Source organism: Lygodium microphyllum, chromosome 17 (assembly GCF_053477565.2).
Source record: "Lygodium microphyllum isolate KBCC chromosome 17, Lygodium_microphyllum_v1.1.10, whole genome shotgun sequence".
NCBI classification, from domain to species: Eukaryota; Viridiplantae; Streptophyta; class Polypodiopsida; order Schizaeales; family Lygodiaceae; genus Lygodium; species Lygodium microphyllum.
The window spans coordinates 56,356,165-56,371,389 of NC_141151.1; the positions used below are offsets into that span (position 1 = coordinate 56,356,165).

General features: G+C 39.8%; 1 protein-coding gene across 3 annotated transcripts in view; it reads left to right on the top strand.

Moving 5' to 3' along the window:
* The window catches only part of LOC148021914 (cytochrome b-c1 complex subunit 6-1, mitochondrial-like), a 31,149-nt gene extending 16,517 nt beyond the window's left edge, over positions 1–14,632 (top strand). The window contains exons 3-4 of one of the 3 annotated variants that reach the window (XM_087697429.1): positions 13,264–13,353; positions 14,270–14,632. In XM_087697429.1, the coding sequence (XP_087553555.1) occupies positions 13,264–13,353; positions 14,270–14,353 (174 nt within the window). In that variant the 3' untranslated portion in view covers positions 14,354–14,632. Of the gene's footprint in view, positions 1–13,263; positions 13,354–13,436; positions 13,833–14,269 lie in introns of those variants that run through there. The other 2 variants (XM_087697431.1, XM_087697430.1) reach the window with 2 other exon arrangements.
* The last annotated feature ends 593 nt before the right edge of the window (positions 14,633–15,225 follow it).

Here is a 15,225-nt window from a genome sequence, read left to right on the forward strand (position 1 = left end):
TCCATAATTTGAACCCTACCATTGGAGTACGATGATGACATGCTTGTTGATTTTTCACACAATTGATCACAAATTCAAAAAATTGCAATATCATATGCTTACAATTAGGTGTCTCAGGTCCATGTACTCAAAGGAGTTGATGTATCCTAGCAATAGAACCATGAAATCAGCTTGCCTTCTTTGATAGGGTGGTAATTAACCAGATTAATCAGCTATTACAGCAAGCAATAAACTCACCCTTACCACTTTAATTTGAGATTGACACTCGATTGGACCCAAAACTAGCTCTCCTTATAGTATTTTGTTAACTTGTGTTCTACAAATTTGTAATACACGGAGATGTCAACCATTCTCTCTAAAAATTTGGGAACAATGGGTTGCTAAAAATAACCAATAGTGAAGCATCCCTCTAAGATCCAATTTGCACATGGGACATGCCGCAAGCAAAACTCACCATAAAAGGAAATGGACATTAGACTCACCTTCGAGCCATAGAGACAAATGAGATCACTCGTGAGCTTGGGAGCTAGCAGTATTTTGGATCATGAGTGCATCCCAAGGGTTGGCGTCCCATACCACTAGCCCACGCTATCTTGGTGTACGGAGGTGTCGGACAATGGGCCAAGAGTCCAAGAGTAGTGATCACACAATGAATGTGCACAATGGGGCCTTAAGTCCTATAAATAAGACTCAGCTGCCCTAAACCTAAAGTGCCCTCAGTGCATTTGCACTAAGTCACTTCACGACCCTTGTGACCAATGTTACTAGCACCCATCCGGATGTCCAAGGACATAACACTTCCCCCCTTATGAACGATAGCTGTCCTCAACTATATCCTCAGGGACGAAGGGAGAAAAATGACTCTTCAATGAATATACTGGCTCCCAATTAGCCTTTGCCTTCGGTGGCTTTTCCACTTGACCAAATACTTGAGTTAAATGGTGCGACAAGATTGTTTAGTGTTAAGGTCAAGAATTAATTGGGCTTGAGTGGAACATAACGAGTAGTATCCTGAAGCTGTGGGACTTTCTCGAGACAATCTGCTCAACTTATCCTAGTCGTTCTTTTAAATGACTCACATGGAAGATATGGTGAACTTGGATTTCCGAAGGTAAGTCTAACTCATAGGATATTTGGCTTATCTTCTTGATAATTTGGAAAGGATCGCAAGATCTCGAAGATAATTTATAGCACTTGTCGATATCCATTGAATCGGAGTCCTTGGGGACTTTTAAGGTATAAACCCACATGCCTTCTTGGAGCTCCCTAGTAGTACGATGTTGGTCAACATAGAATATGGCATGATCTTGGTCCATTTTAATGGTTTTCTTAGCAATCATCAATATCTCTTGTATATTATGTAGAAAATCGGCTATGGGCCAGATTTCCATCCCCCTGAGCTCTCTGGCAATCAATGGCTTTGGCTCATAATCTTACATAAGTATAAACAAACTATAACTAGTAGCCGAATGCTTAGCACTATTATAAGCAAATTTAATGAGGAAGATAACATTCCCAATCAAATTGTCTACAGGAGACATATGCACGAAGCATATCCTCCATGGTTTGATTCGTTCATTCGGTCTACCCAACGGTTTTAGGATGTTCCGAGGATGACACGATCATTGAGTTTCCAATTTTTGAAAGACCGTTTGGAAGAAATGGCTAGTGAACTTAGGATCACGGTTACTAGCTATTTCATTGGGCAAACCATAAAGTCTATAAGGATATTTGACAAAAAGATTGGCCAACTCATGGCTTTTCACGGTCATCTTTGTAGTAATGAATCATGCCATTTTGGTCAATTTCTCGAGTACAACTTAAATATTGTCGTGACCTCGATTCGTATAAGGTAACCCTACTACAAAATCCATAGTAATGCTTCTTTATTTTCTATCAGGGATTTGTAAAGGATGCGACATCCTCACTTGTCCGTGTCGTTTAGCTTTGTTAAGTTAATAGTGTGGGCACTCGTGCACATAAGATATAGTCGTGATATGTAGTCAATAAAAATAATGGGTGATCAAGGCATCATGTCACTTGTATAACATTTTCTTGTGGATATTTTGATCATTGGGCGCACACTTTGCCTTGTTTAAAAAGTAATCCATTTCGAATGGAATACTTTTCCGTCATCTTTCTCTCAATAGTTTTTCTTCGGGCATTCGGACCACCCAAGCTTCATGGGCTACTAGCTTCCTCTTGAACTAGTTGCCAAATCTTATCAAAGTGAAGATGGTTTTGGCAACACCCTTTGAGAGAAAGATAAATCAATCGAAAGTTTGAAGGAGGACAATGCATCGACTTTAGGAATTTGACTAAGAGCATCAACGACTATATTAATTGTGTTACGCTTATCATGTTCCTTCTATGTTTTGGTGTGAATACTCCCTTATCTCACGAGCACTTTTTACCTTCTAATTGGAGAAGGGTTTTTTCTCGTGTGATGTTAGTGGGTGTGGTACTTAGTATCTTAGGGATTGTACTTTTATTCATTTTCACATAGCGGATGTGACCTTCCAGCTCTCGCTTCTCTTGCTGTTCACTTATTCACTGTGAGTGTGTGTGCGTGTTGTTGAACCCTAACCTAACAATGGTATCAAAGCCATACCTCTTAGCTATTGCCACTTTAGAGCGTACCACTAAAGCCACTATTGAGCCTTCAGCTCGGCTGTTTATTACGTTCTTTGACTTGCGGATAGGTGCTTGTTTGTCCCATCTCACGTGCTTGCAATTTGCCTTAGTAGTACCAGGTCAAGCCTACATTGACAGTCCTATCTCATACCACATCACCTACGCTTGAATCCCTGATACTGGACAGACTGTCTTGCTCATCACTTGCCTATATTTGTAGTCTGCGTTGACCACAGCATGTGTAGCTAATCACAGCGCTAGTAGTTTGTTTCCCCTCACGTTTGCTCACCAAATTAACTGTCTGCCTATGTTAGCCTATTCAAATATCTGATAGCTCCCATGCCACACAGTCCAACAGCTGCATGTGCGCTGTCAGCCCTGTCTAATTGTTGACATGTTTTCCACCTATGTTTGCCTTATTAAAGGCTCAACAGCTTGAATGGATTTGACCTCTGATGCCCAAGAGACATATATTTAATTATTATTGTTTCCCAAGCCTTAGTCCACATTAAACCATTTAAACTTACTCCCGTTCAAGAGTAGTGCTCTTGTGAAGCACAAATTTTGGGGATTTAACATCAAACCACAAATTTTCCAAAATTTCTTTAAAAAATTTGGGGTTTTTGCCTAAAAACCTCAAATCTTGCAAACCTTTTGAGGTTTTTAAATTTGGTGTACAAAAATTGCTCAATTTTGTGCCAAAAATTGGGGCTTTTTACATTTGGGCTTCAATTTCATCAAATCTGTTAATTAAATTTGGGGCTTTTGCAAAGTTTCTCCAAATTCATCGACATTGATGCCAATTATACCTTCTTCAACGGCATTTGTGCACATTGGAGCCCTTTAGATTGAAAAATCTTCATCGATGCTATCAATTTTTCAAGAGATTGTGAGTTTTTAGTATTTTCTTTGCTCTATTTTTGTGTTGCAACTGCATTTGTACTTTGGACAACAGCTAGTTATAGAAAAACTAGAAATTATAGCAAGCAATGGCCAGATAAAATGATTTGCTCAACATGTTTGGGGACTTGGATAAATTGAATGTCGCTAATTATCCCATGTGGATATACATGATGAAGCATGTACTTGTTGCCACGCAGCTTGGGGTTATGCATATGGTTAAGAAGTTAGGCTTGCAGACCCTTCTACATAGAATGACACAGGTTCTTTGAGCTCATCCACAATCACTAGTGGATCTTCAGCTCTAGCTCCTTTGCATCTCCCACATCAGATTAGTTAAGATAGGATATATGTGATGCCCATGCTCATGCTTTGAGTGCACTTTCATGCAAAATATAGGTTATCTCGCATATTTGGTTGTGCGCAACGGCCAAGGATGCTTGGGATAAGCTTGCCTCATTGTATTAGGTGTGCAATGAGGCTCGTATAGTCTACTTGCGTAAGGAGTTTGAGATGGAGTACATGACAGAGGGTAATTCTGTGGATGTCTACATTACACGTGTCAAGGATATTACAGAGCAACTTGCTAACATTGATGAAATCATTCCCAATGCATCTCTTGTATCTACGGTCTTGGTTGGTCTACCTAACTCTTATTAGAGTTTTGTCACTACACTTCGCTTACTTGCAAAGGGAGATGCTAATGCTTACACATTTGATGTATTGGTATCACTATTGTTGCAAGAAGAGCAATCACCGCTGAATTGCTCTAATATAAGTATGGATAACAACTTGGTTGATGTTTTATGAAAGCTCTCTCTTAGAGAAGTTCGAAGCCTTTTGCAAGGCTCTTGGCTTGATAACTTTTGGGGATTGATTTGTCTATTTCATGTATACATTCACATCATTCACTCGAGGGGGGTTTGTTACACTTATCGTATTCCTCCTATGTTTTGGTGTGAACGTTCCCTTATCTCATGGGCACTTTTTGCCTTCTAACTAGAGAAGGGTTTTTTCCTGTATGAATATCCGCCAGTGGGTGTGGTACTTAGTACCTTAGGGATTGTACTTTCATTTATTCTTACATAGTGGAAGTGACCTTCCAGCACTCCTCTCTTGCTATTCACTTGTTCACTATGAGTGTATATGAATGTGTGCGTATTGTTGAACCCTGACCTAACAAGTTGTGCCATTCCTAAAGCAAATTTCAAAGTCAAACTCTTGTAGAAGCTTCGCCTATCTTGCCTTGTGGCCCACAGAGATTAGGCTGTGATCACACATGTATAATAATGAGTGGTGGTTTGTCCAAATAGTAAACATGGCATCGTACAAATAATGATGCTATACTTTAAGCACATGGATGATTGCTAACAATTCCTTCTCTTGGGAAGTATAATGTGTTTGGGCATCGGTGAGCTTACGACTCTCGAATGTGATAGGTTGACTATCTTGATAAAGGATGCCACCTAACGCATAATTACTCATATTGATATGAACCTCAAAAGGTTTATTTAGGTCGATAATCTGCAACATTGGTGTAGTGGTAATAAGCTGTTTCAATGTTTGAAAACATTGATTGAGCTCACTAGTCCAAACAATGGACGGACTAATGTGCTTCTTGCTTCCGATTGTTGGGAATAAAGGCATGCGTGCCTTTAAACGTGCTCGCATGTAAACATACCCTTAGCACTTGTACTTTCTCATATATATATATCTATATATCTATCTATCTATCTATCTATCTAAAAACCTAAAGTGGTACACTCGTCATTGTACCCAAAAATCGTGCACACTCTCTACTTTGCTCTCTCACTCTTTGTCTCGTTGCGGCTAACGAACACTAATTGTCTTGATCTTCATGCCTCCCGATCACTACAAATCGGTATTAGAGCTGCGGTTAAGGTGTTCTGTTTCTCGAAGTCCGTGCAAGTCAACAGGTCATGTTTCCGCTAGGTGACAGTTCTAGGTTGTAGGCATAGGTTAAAAACACCATTTCTGGTCAGACGCGTGTCAAAACGTCACCTCCTGGTTAGGCGCAGTTACGTGACTGCGGGTGCAGGTCAAATGACGTCTTTCTGGTTAGATGCAGGTCATGCGATCAGACGATAGGTTGGCGGCTGTAAACAGGGAAGTTTTTTTCCTTTGCAAAAATTTTAGAATTTTTTCAATGGTTCCTTGCAAGCAAGCCCTCTGCTCACTGACAAGCGTTCGTGCGCATAAGCACAAAACTCAGTTTGTGGAACTTTGCATCCGAAAAGTTGGGGCTTCTCCCGGATTTGGGGACCTTAACGCAGAACTGGACAAGTTGACTCAGAAAATGCAAAACTGGTGCACATTTGCCTGGGAATTTTGGGACTTTTTCACATTTTAGTGAAATTTTTTCAATTTCATTGAAATTTGTGCACATCAGATCTGAGAAATTTGGGGATTTGTCTAGATTTGGTGCGAGCAAGACACAACAGTGATATTTGTCTCAGAAATTTTAGGAATTTGTGACATTTTGCCTACGACATTTGGGGCTTTTCATGTACATGCAAAAATTGGGCTGAAATTTATCCAATTTCTCGATATTGATGCACATTGGACATCGTGCAATTTGGGGCTTTTGTAGTTTGGGCAAAATTTGTGCGCCATCTGGTCATTTTATGTGCATGCGGGTTTAATTCCATGCAATTTGGACATCTAACACTTGGAAAAATTTGGGGGTTTTGTTGAAATTGCTCTATTTTGGCAAAATTGACCTGTTCTATACATGTCAGAGACAATGCAGATGTGTGGTTGATGCTTTGAGCACAAAAAATTTGGGGCTTTTGACCGTGCGTGTCAATTTTTATGCCCGTGGGTACATGAACAACAAAAATTGCAGCTAAAATTTGGGATTTCTCATGTAATGTGATGTATATGCTCTCGGAACAACTGTAATCAGTTGTGGAATGCTATAGCACATGGTTTGATGCTTCTGAAAATTTAATTACAGATCTGAAATCTTTGCTTCTATGTGGTCATTTATTGCTGGTTGGTACTTGTTTGTACCTTGGCTACTTGTGTGACAGTTTGGGCCTTATATTTGTTGAATTTTTTGATCACATTTCAATTTTGGGCTGAAAATCATGGCTGGCAGTAGTGACAGCAGCAATCTCATGCACATAAAGAAGCTTGAAGGAGCACATAACTTTGTTGTTTAGCAAAAACAGTGCTACAATATCCTATTGCAAAAGAAGCAAGCAAAGCCGATTAAGACCAAAGGGGCAAAGCCCGCAGATATGGAATAGGACGATTGGGATGAGTTAAATGAGCTTGCACGCTCAACCATCGAGCTATCGATTTCTGATGCCTTGTTCAACATTGAAGGTTCGGATTCTGCATATGCTATATGGACTCGACTGGAAGAATTGTATGCTTAGAAGAGTGCCGCAAGCAAAATGTATTGGCTGAAAAAGCTTATGGATATGCGTATGAAAGAGGGTACATCAATGTCTACTCAGTTGAGTGAGTTTAACTTCATTTTCAGCTAGCTGGTTGCCTTGAAGTTCTTGATTGATGAAGAGTTTAAGGCTACGTTCTTGCTAAGCATTCTTCCAGAGAGTTGGGATACATTCAGAACTGCTATGAGCAATTCTAATGCAATTCTTTTGTATGTTGATGTAGAGAGTGCTCTACTCATGGAAGAAATGAATCGGCAAAACAATGCATCCAGTAAGTCTTCCAGTGCTTTGTATACTAGGGGTAGATCACAGCAGAAAGGAAAATTTAATACCTAGGGACGCAGTAAATCACGTGGTAAGGATGTTGAATGCCATCATTGTGGCAAGAAGGGTCACTTTAAACGTGACTGCTACAAATGGAAGAAAGAGAAAGGAAAGGGAAAGAAGACGGCTGATAGCAAGGAAGAGAAGAAAGTGGGTCAACCTAAGAAGAGCAATGTCAAAATTGAAGAGGTGAATGCAGTCACTCATGACAGTGACAGTGGGAATGACGTACTCTTGGTCTCTTCACACTTTGGTGCACATGCTTTACTTACAGATACTGATGATGACATGTGTACCTAGATTCTCGATTCAAGTGCTTCCTTTCATGTCATCCCTCATCATGAGTGGTTCTCTGCCTATACATGGGGTCGACCTGGTGTTGTCCATCTTGGGGACAACTATGCATGTGACATTGCAGGTATTAGTAGTGTGTAGTTGCAGTTTCAGCATGGTTCTGTCTTCACACTTTAGCATGTACGGCATGTACCTCAGCTCAAGAAGAGCTCGATTAGCAAAGGGCAGCTAGATGATGATGGATTTCATATCACCTTTGGCGATGGGAAACGGAAGATCTGTAAGGGATCTAGAGTGATTGCAAGAGGTTGTAAAAGTGATAGCTTGTATCCTCTCCATGTATCTAATGTGAGTGATCATGTTGTTGCCATGACCGAGCAGCCAAGGGTTTCTTTGTGGCATGGCCGATTGGGACACATGGGTTAAACATGAATGAAAGTGCTTTCTCGTTTGGGTTACTTGCCTTGTTTTCGTTATGCTGATTTTGAGCATTGTGATCATTGTGTTTATGGTAAACATGTACATACGTCTCATAAAAAGTCCCTTTTGTTGAAATCTTCTTCTCTAGAGTTAGTACATTTAAATGTATATTAGATGCTAGGATTATCTTTAGGGGGAAATAAATATTTTGTTACCTTTGTCGATGATGCTACATGGAAGGTATGGGTTTATCCTATTCGTAGCAAGGATGAAGTGCTTGACACGTTTAAAAAATTCTTGGCATTGGTTGAAAATCAGACTGATAAGACAGTGACTTCGCTCTGACAATGGTAGGGAATATGTGTCCAAGGCCTTTCAGGCATTTTGTGACAGCAAAGGGATAAAGAGGGAGCTCACTACCCCTCATAATCCACCCCAAAATGGAGTTGGAGAGCGTACGAATCGGACCATATAGGGTAAGGTCCGTACGATGTTGTCTCATGTTGCATTATTCTATGGTTTTGGATAGAGGTTACGATAGCCATACACTTGATTAATCGGTCACCAAACAAGTCTTTTGGGGCGGGGGGGGAGGGGAGGAGTTCCTCAAGAAGCGTGGTCAGGCAAGCCACCTTCATATACTCATCTCAAAGTGTTTGGCTGTGAGGCGAGGCTTTTGTGCACAATAGTAAAGAAAAACGCAGCAAACTTGAGCCAAAGTCCTGTAAAGGCATTTTCCTAGGATATGGTGACGAGGGTGAAATGGGGTATAGATTATGGAATCCTGAGAAAAGGAAAGTAGTATGCAGCAATGATGTTATCTTCCTGGAAGATTGCATGCATGAACAGTCCGAAAAGATTGAGGAGGTATGTAGGGTTGTATTCTGGGAAGAAATACCTTTTGGACAGCAAAATGTGCCCACTGTACAGTAGCAAATACTTGCTGTAAATGAACTTGTAAATGCAGAAAATAATGCTGAAAATGATCAGCTAGCTATTGCCTATGATAATGAGCCACTACATGTGCAGGAATAGCAAGGACAACAAGCTGTTAATGCTGATTTGCAGGTTGAAATGCCAAGACAACATGCTGAAAATGAAAATTTGCAGGAACAGCCATCAAACAATGATCATTGGGTCAGGAGATTATCTAGGGCTACTAGACAATTTGATAGATTTGTTCCTGGTGCAAACAATGTGTCTGATTATGTCATGTTGATAGACTGTGGTAAACCGTCTTGCTTCAAGGAAGCAATGGACAGACATGACAGCAAGAAATGGTATAAAGCCATGTTGTCGGAAATGGAATCTCTTGAGAAAAATGACACTTGGGACTTGGTACAGTTGCCTAAAGGGTAGAAAACACTTTCATGCAAATGGGTTTACAAGATGAAATTTACTTTTGGTTCCTCACCAAGATTAGTTGCGAAGGGACACAAGCAAGAACATAGAATTGACTTTGATGAGATCTTCTCTCCTGTAGTCAAGATGACTACTTTGAGAACCATTTTGGGCTTGGTTGCAGTTGAAGATATGGAGCTCATACAGATGGATATAAAGACTGCATTCTTAGATGGTGATTTGCATGAAGACATATATATACAACAACCTGAAGGGTTTGTGGAAAAAGGGAAAGAGAAGATGGTATGTAAACTCAAAAGGAGTTTATATGGGCTGAAACAAGCACAAAGAGAATGGTATCATAAGTTTGATACATTTATGGAGTTCCAAGGTTTTCATAGAAGTCAAGTGGATCACTGCTTGTACACTAAGAAGATAGCAGATGGCCGCCTAATTATCTTGGTTTTGCATGTTGATGACATGCTAATTGTTGGCAGGGATACTCATGCCTTGGACTCACTGAAGCAAAGTCTTGGTGATGCAAATCACATTCTTGGCATGCGAATAGTTAGAGATAGGTCAAAAGGATTGCTCTATCTATCTCAACAAGAGTATATCTCCAAGGTTTTGTAGCCAAAAATCGTGCACACTCTCTACTCTACTCTCTCTTACTCTCTGACTCGCTGCTACTAATGAAGACTAACTGTCTCAATCTTTGTGCCTTCGGTTCACTACACGGATACCCTTGAGCAAAGGTGTTAAGGGCTCAGTAATAAGAGCATAGTTTTTAATGAATTTGAAAAACCCTAGTAAAACCTAAAATATTTTACTTGCCTTACGGTCTCTGGAATAGGCTAGTCAAGCACTACTCGTTTCTTTTTGGGATCAATCCGAATGCTATTAATCGAGATGACATAACCAAGGTATAATAGCTTCACGCGAAAGAACTTGCTCTTGGATAGTTTGATAAACAATTGATCTCGTCTTATGAGACATAAGATGATATGCAAGTATTTGGCATGCTCCTTTAACCGTTCACTATAAATAAGGATGTCATTGAGGAAAACGACTATTCACTTTTGAAGATATGGATGAAATAAATCATTCACTATTTGTTAGAAAGTTGTGGGAGCATGGGTCAATCCAAAAAGTATGACAAAAAAGTGATAATATCTATACCATGTTCAAAACACAGTTTTAGAAACATCCTTTGAAGCTATGCGTATTTGATGGTATCCGAATCTTAGATCAATTTGGATAAAATAGTGCGTATCACAAAGTCGATCAGTAAGGTCATCCATCCTTGGCAACATAAATTTTTTTTGATGGGCAGCTTATTAAGAGCTTTGTAATTAACATAGAAGTGCATCGTGCCATCCTTCTTTTTGGTGAGAAGGACAGGCGCGTCCCATGGAGATTTACTCGGTGCAATATAACCCTTAGTCAAATAGTCTTGAAATTGCCCAGCTATCTCGTTTCTCTTTTGGGCTAAATCTCTAAGGTTGTCGTGAGATGAGATGGCTGTTGGACAAAGCTTCAATTCTATGGTCTAAGACTCCATGAGACAGCGGAAGTCCATGAGGTAGATTAGACGTTGTTTGCTGTTTTTGTGACAACTGAATCTATCCCAGATAAGTTGGAAACTACATCTAGGTGAAGTAGAGTAAGTACAAACTAGTGTGCAATTTGTATCTTAATGTATAAGTAGGTAGAGGATGATGATAATTTTATTTGGCATGACAAAGAGTTTTAATGGATGTAGAACAAATAATTCAAAAAGCTAAGGCTAAAAAGTTAAGCTAAAGAAAAGCTTTTCAAAATGCAGGGTCACGGAAATTTTTAATGAAGAAAACATGCACGTCTGGGGGATACATCAAAGGAGGGTTGTCATCTCTAAGTGAGCGGAACATGCTGGCTCTACCTGATTGTTTGTGTTGTCTTTCAAGGTGGAAATCCATTTTAAGAGCAAGTTGTATACTTTCTGGGCTTTCTTCTTTGATTGACAACAATGCAATTTTTACGGGAGAGGTAGAAGATTGAAGATACTATCTTTGACTATGCTCATGGTGGTAAAAAACTCGAAGATGATTCTCAACGTATATGTTAACTGGAAGGTGGATCAGCAAATGGTTAAAAGCACACGTCTTGGATACTTGACTGGGAAGAAACGATCCTTGCTAGACAATGAGAGAAGCCTCAGGATTATAACCAGAATATTAACCGTAGTTTGAGAGGTGGCGAAGGGATTGATTTAGTGAATTGACTGCTTGGCACTTGTGAGTCAAGGGTGGTGATCCAATAATATTCAACCAACGATGTTGGTTGATAGAAGAGTTTCTGATAGTGTGATATTGAAGTTGGAGCCTTGTTGATTTGGTGGTCTCACTTTTGCGAAGATGAAGTTGGTCAGAGATCATCATTGTGTCATCGTGTTTTTGGGAACAATGAATCAATATAGTCAAGGGTGACAGTGGTTTTGCTGAGAGAGGAGAGAATTGATAGAGGAGAGAGAATCAGCTGAAGAGAGAATGTTTCAAATAGTAACTCTGATGGCGATTTTGATGGTGCCAATAGCTTCAAAAGGGGGGCAGAATCCTAATGTGATTGGTGAGCTTGCCTCTTCTACTACTACCTCTAGTTGAGGTGGAGAAGAAAATTGCTGCCCCTGCCCTTTCACACACGTTGTTGTCACATGTCTCAAACCTAATCCACCAGCCCACCAAATGCACACAACAGCAGTTGCCTACGGCAGAATAAGCCTTCCTCAAGCCTTAGCCAGCCCCCAATGGTCTCATGCAGCCTTGCATGGTGTGCTCCTTCTCCTTTAGACAAGTGGCACACCTTCCAATGCAAGACTAAGCCTCTAGAAATGAATTTCCAGCAATATTAAAAATCGTGGAACATAAAAAATTCTCTTGCATTGCCCACAGTGCCCATCCACAATTTAATGTGCTAAGCCCTTTGAACTTGAAAGTCTCCAAACTTTCATTAACCTCAAGTCTTAGGCATTAAATGTTTAATATTTCTTTAGCCCAATGACACCACAAGTCATTTCCAAGGGCTTGTTTAATGCCTAGGGCCAAGATTGTCAATAGGCACCTACCAGCACTTGTCCAACATAACTCCTCACAACTTTTGTCAATGCTCCCCACTGCCCAGCTTGGTTTTTTGAATGTCACCATGCCCAAAATAACTTGCACTTTTTCATATGTGCACCTCACACATGCACAACTTAATTATGCAGCATGCCAAAGCAATGCAATAAAAATACACATCCCCTGTGACATTGACTACATGTGATACCAGCATAGGGAAATGTAGTTGGAGAGCTACAGCTAGCACACATGAATTCGGGTCTCTTCCTTCAAGGCACAATAGAGGCATTTGTATCCTGTGGTAGTGTTGGCAGAAGATGGCTGGATGTTGTACTTAGTATCTCTAAACTATCTGCTTCTTGTACACCATATTTACTGTTGTGTTGTAGTGAGGAAGAATTTTTTGCCAATTGTTTTTACTCTCTTTCAAGTTGTGCTTCTAGGTGTGTCACACACACACACACACACACACACACACACACACACACACACACACACACACAGATGTCTCTGTTTTCTGACCAGTGAAGGTGTATTTATTTTGCAACACTGCATCAGTGATATATCCTTTTTCCTACATGTGTGAGTATATGATATTGTGTGTATTGGATGCTTGTTCTTGTGAAAGCTTTTTCACGTTTCTTGTATTAGCAAAGGAGAAAGTAGAACTCTGAGGTGGCATAAGGTTGTGGCTACATTGAAGTTGCGGAGTGCAGTTTACAATGAATGTAACTGTCTCCTTTTGAAACCTATAAAAGCCTAGAAACATGGGTCTGAGTCTATTGCCTGCATACTTATCTGAGTTCTGCTTGCAATTTGAAACTTGGCAGGCGTGTGTGAAGCGTATTGAAGCAGATACAACAGGGCACAAGCACTGTACAGGCCAATACTTTGATTATTGGCAATGCATTGATAGATGTGTAAGTTCAATGAGATGCTTTCAAATGCTTTTATCTTTTTATGTCATCCTTGTGTGTCTCATGCTCTTATATGTGATGAACAGGTTGCATCAAAACTTTTCAGCCGATTAAAATAAAGGTTTCATGCAGGTCTAGTGCTTGAGTGAAGGAAACTCCAATTTTGTTTATGCTTGTTCTGGCGGGCATGAGTTTACAGGTTCTGATTGACTGTTATGAAATTTTCATCTATTCATTGAATATGCATTTGGACATGGGAATAAAAGTTTCTTATGTCAGCATGTCAGCTTGAAACTGATGTAGCTTCCTCTTTTCTGCAAGTTGACTTGCTGAAACACATTTGATAGCGGTTGCTCTCTGATTTCACATTTTTTCAGAAGCAGCTCTTCACGTCTGTCTCGTGAAAATGAAGTTCAAACAGTCAAATGTTTTAGAAATGGTGAAGGCTCTACGATATCAAGGCATATGTTTCACTATTTAAATGTCTGGCAGAGTAGCATAGCAGTTGCTGTGAGTATAGAAGTTTAGATGGCAGGCCATATGAATGTGTAGGCATAGGTTGTATTGTGGCATCTTTGCTGGGGTTGTCTGTCTGTCTGTCTCTTGGTTGCTGTTGCTGCACGTGCCTAATGTGAAAGAATTATTTGTGCATATGACAAAAAAAGTCGTGTAGCAAAAACTATATTCTTAACATGTGTAGTCAGAATCAGTGTATGCTTTGGTTGCAGTGTTGTAGTTTGAGCAATGTGCCAGGTTCTGGGAAATAGTTTCTGTTGAATCATAATTGAAATCTTCTAGTCCTTCATTGGCAAAGAGTTTTGAAATTTGAATCCGTGCTTTCTCTATGTTCTACAAACTCATAATGAAGGCTCCATACTTTCTACTATTCTATGTTTGTTTGCATGCACTGTCCTTGCAGGAAGCTAGAGGAAGGAGACTGTGTGCGTGCCATCAAAGCAGGATGCCCTTGTCAGTCAAATGTAGTTTTGTTGAATGTTCATGAGTGGACGAAATGGTCCTTGCATATCATCACTTTGCCATTAAATTGGATGTTTATTGGATTTGTTTGATGGATGTCTTATTTTCAAATTGATGTTACTAGTTTTATTGGCAGAGATGTGGGTATTTTGTAAGCAAGTAGTGCCATAATGGCAAGATGCGTGTGTGCATGGTACTTGATGTGAATAATGGTACATAGATTCACTTCTAGCGAAACATTTGTACAACTTTATATACAATCACATCATTGATTTGTAGATGTCCATTGAAAAGGGGAAGCAAGGGTTGATTGTTCTTGCTAGGCACATCCAAGAAGTGGGTTTTGTTTTTCTTCCAAATTGGAATTGTGATCGAAGGGAATGTGGGGATTGATGGATGTTGAAGTCTTGAAATTTTGCTCAGTTGTAGTTTCTTGTGTCATAGTTGTGATGGTAGTCTGTGTTATGGTTTTGTTTTCGTCTCTTCTAGGTACTGCAAGATGCCCGTTGTCTACATTACATTTGCAAAGATATTCTTATTTGTGTTCATTAAGTGGAAATGCAGTTAATTCTGAAGTTAGAGGTGAATTGGTACAAGGTGTCACCAATTTCTCAAAGGAGTATCATTTTTACTGGGTATAATGGATTCTATTCTCACACAAGCTTCTATGCACTTTTGCTTGCGGTTTTCATAAACATGCCAAAGTAGTTTGGATACAATAGAAGTTGGAATCTCCTTGATTTACCACATTGACATTCATTGTCTAAAAGAAGGGGGAGGGATAGAATGCCAAACATAAGAGAACACAAGGGTTGGGCAACTCAATGTTACTATGTAGAGAGATTAATTTCTATTGAGGCTAAAATCAGCCTATGAAACAAAACCATGTCCAATGTT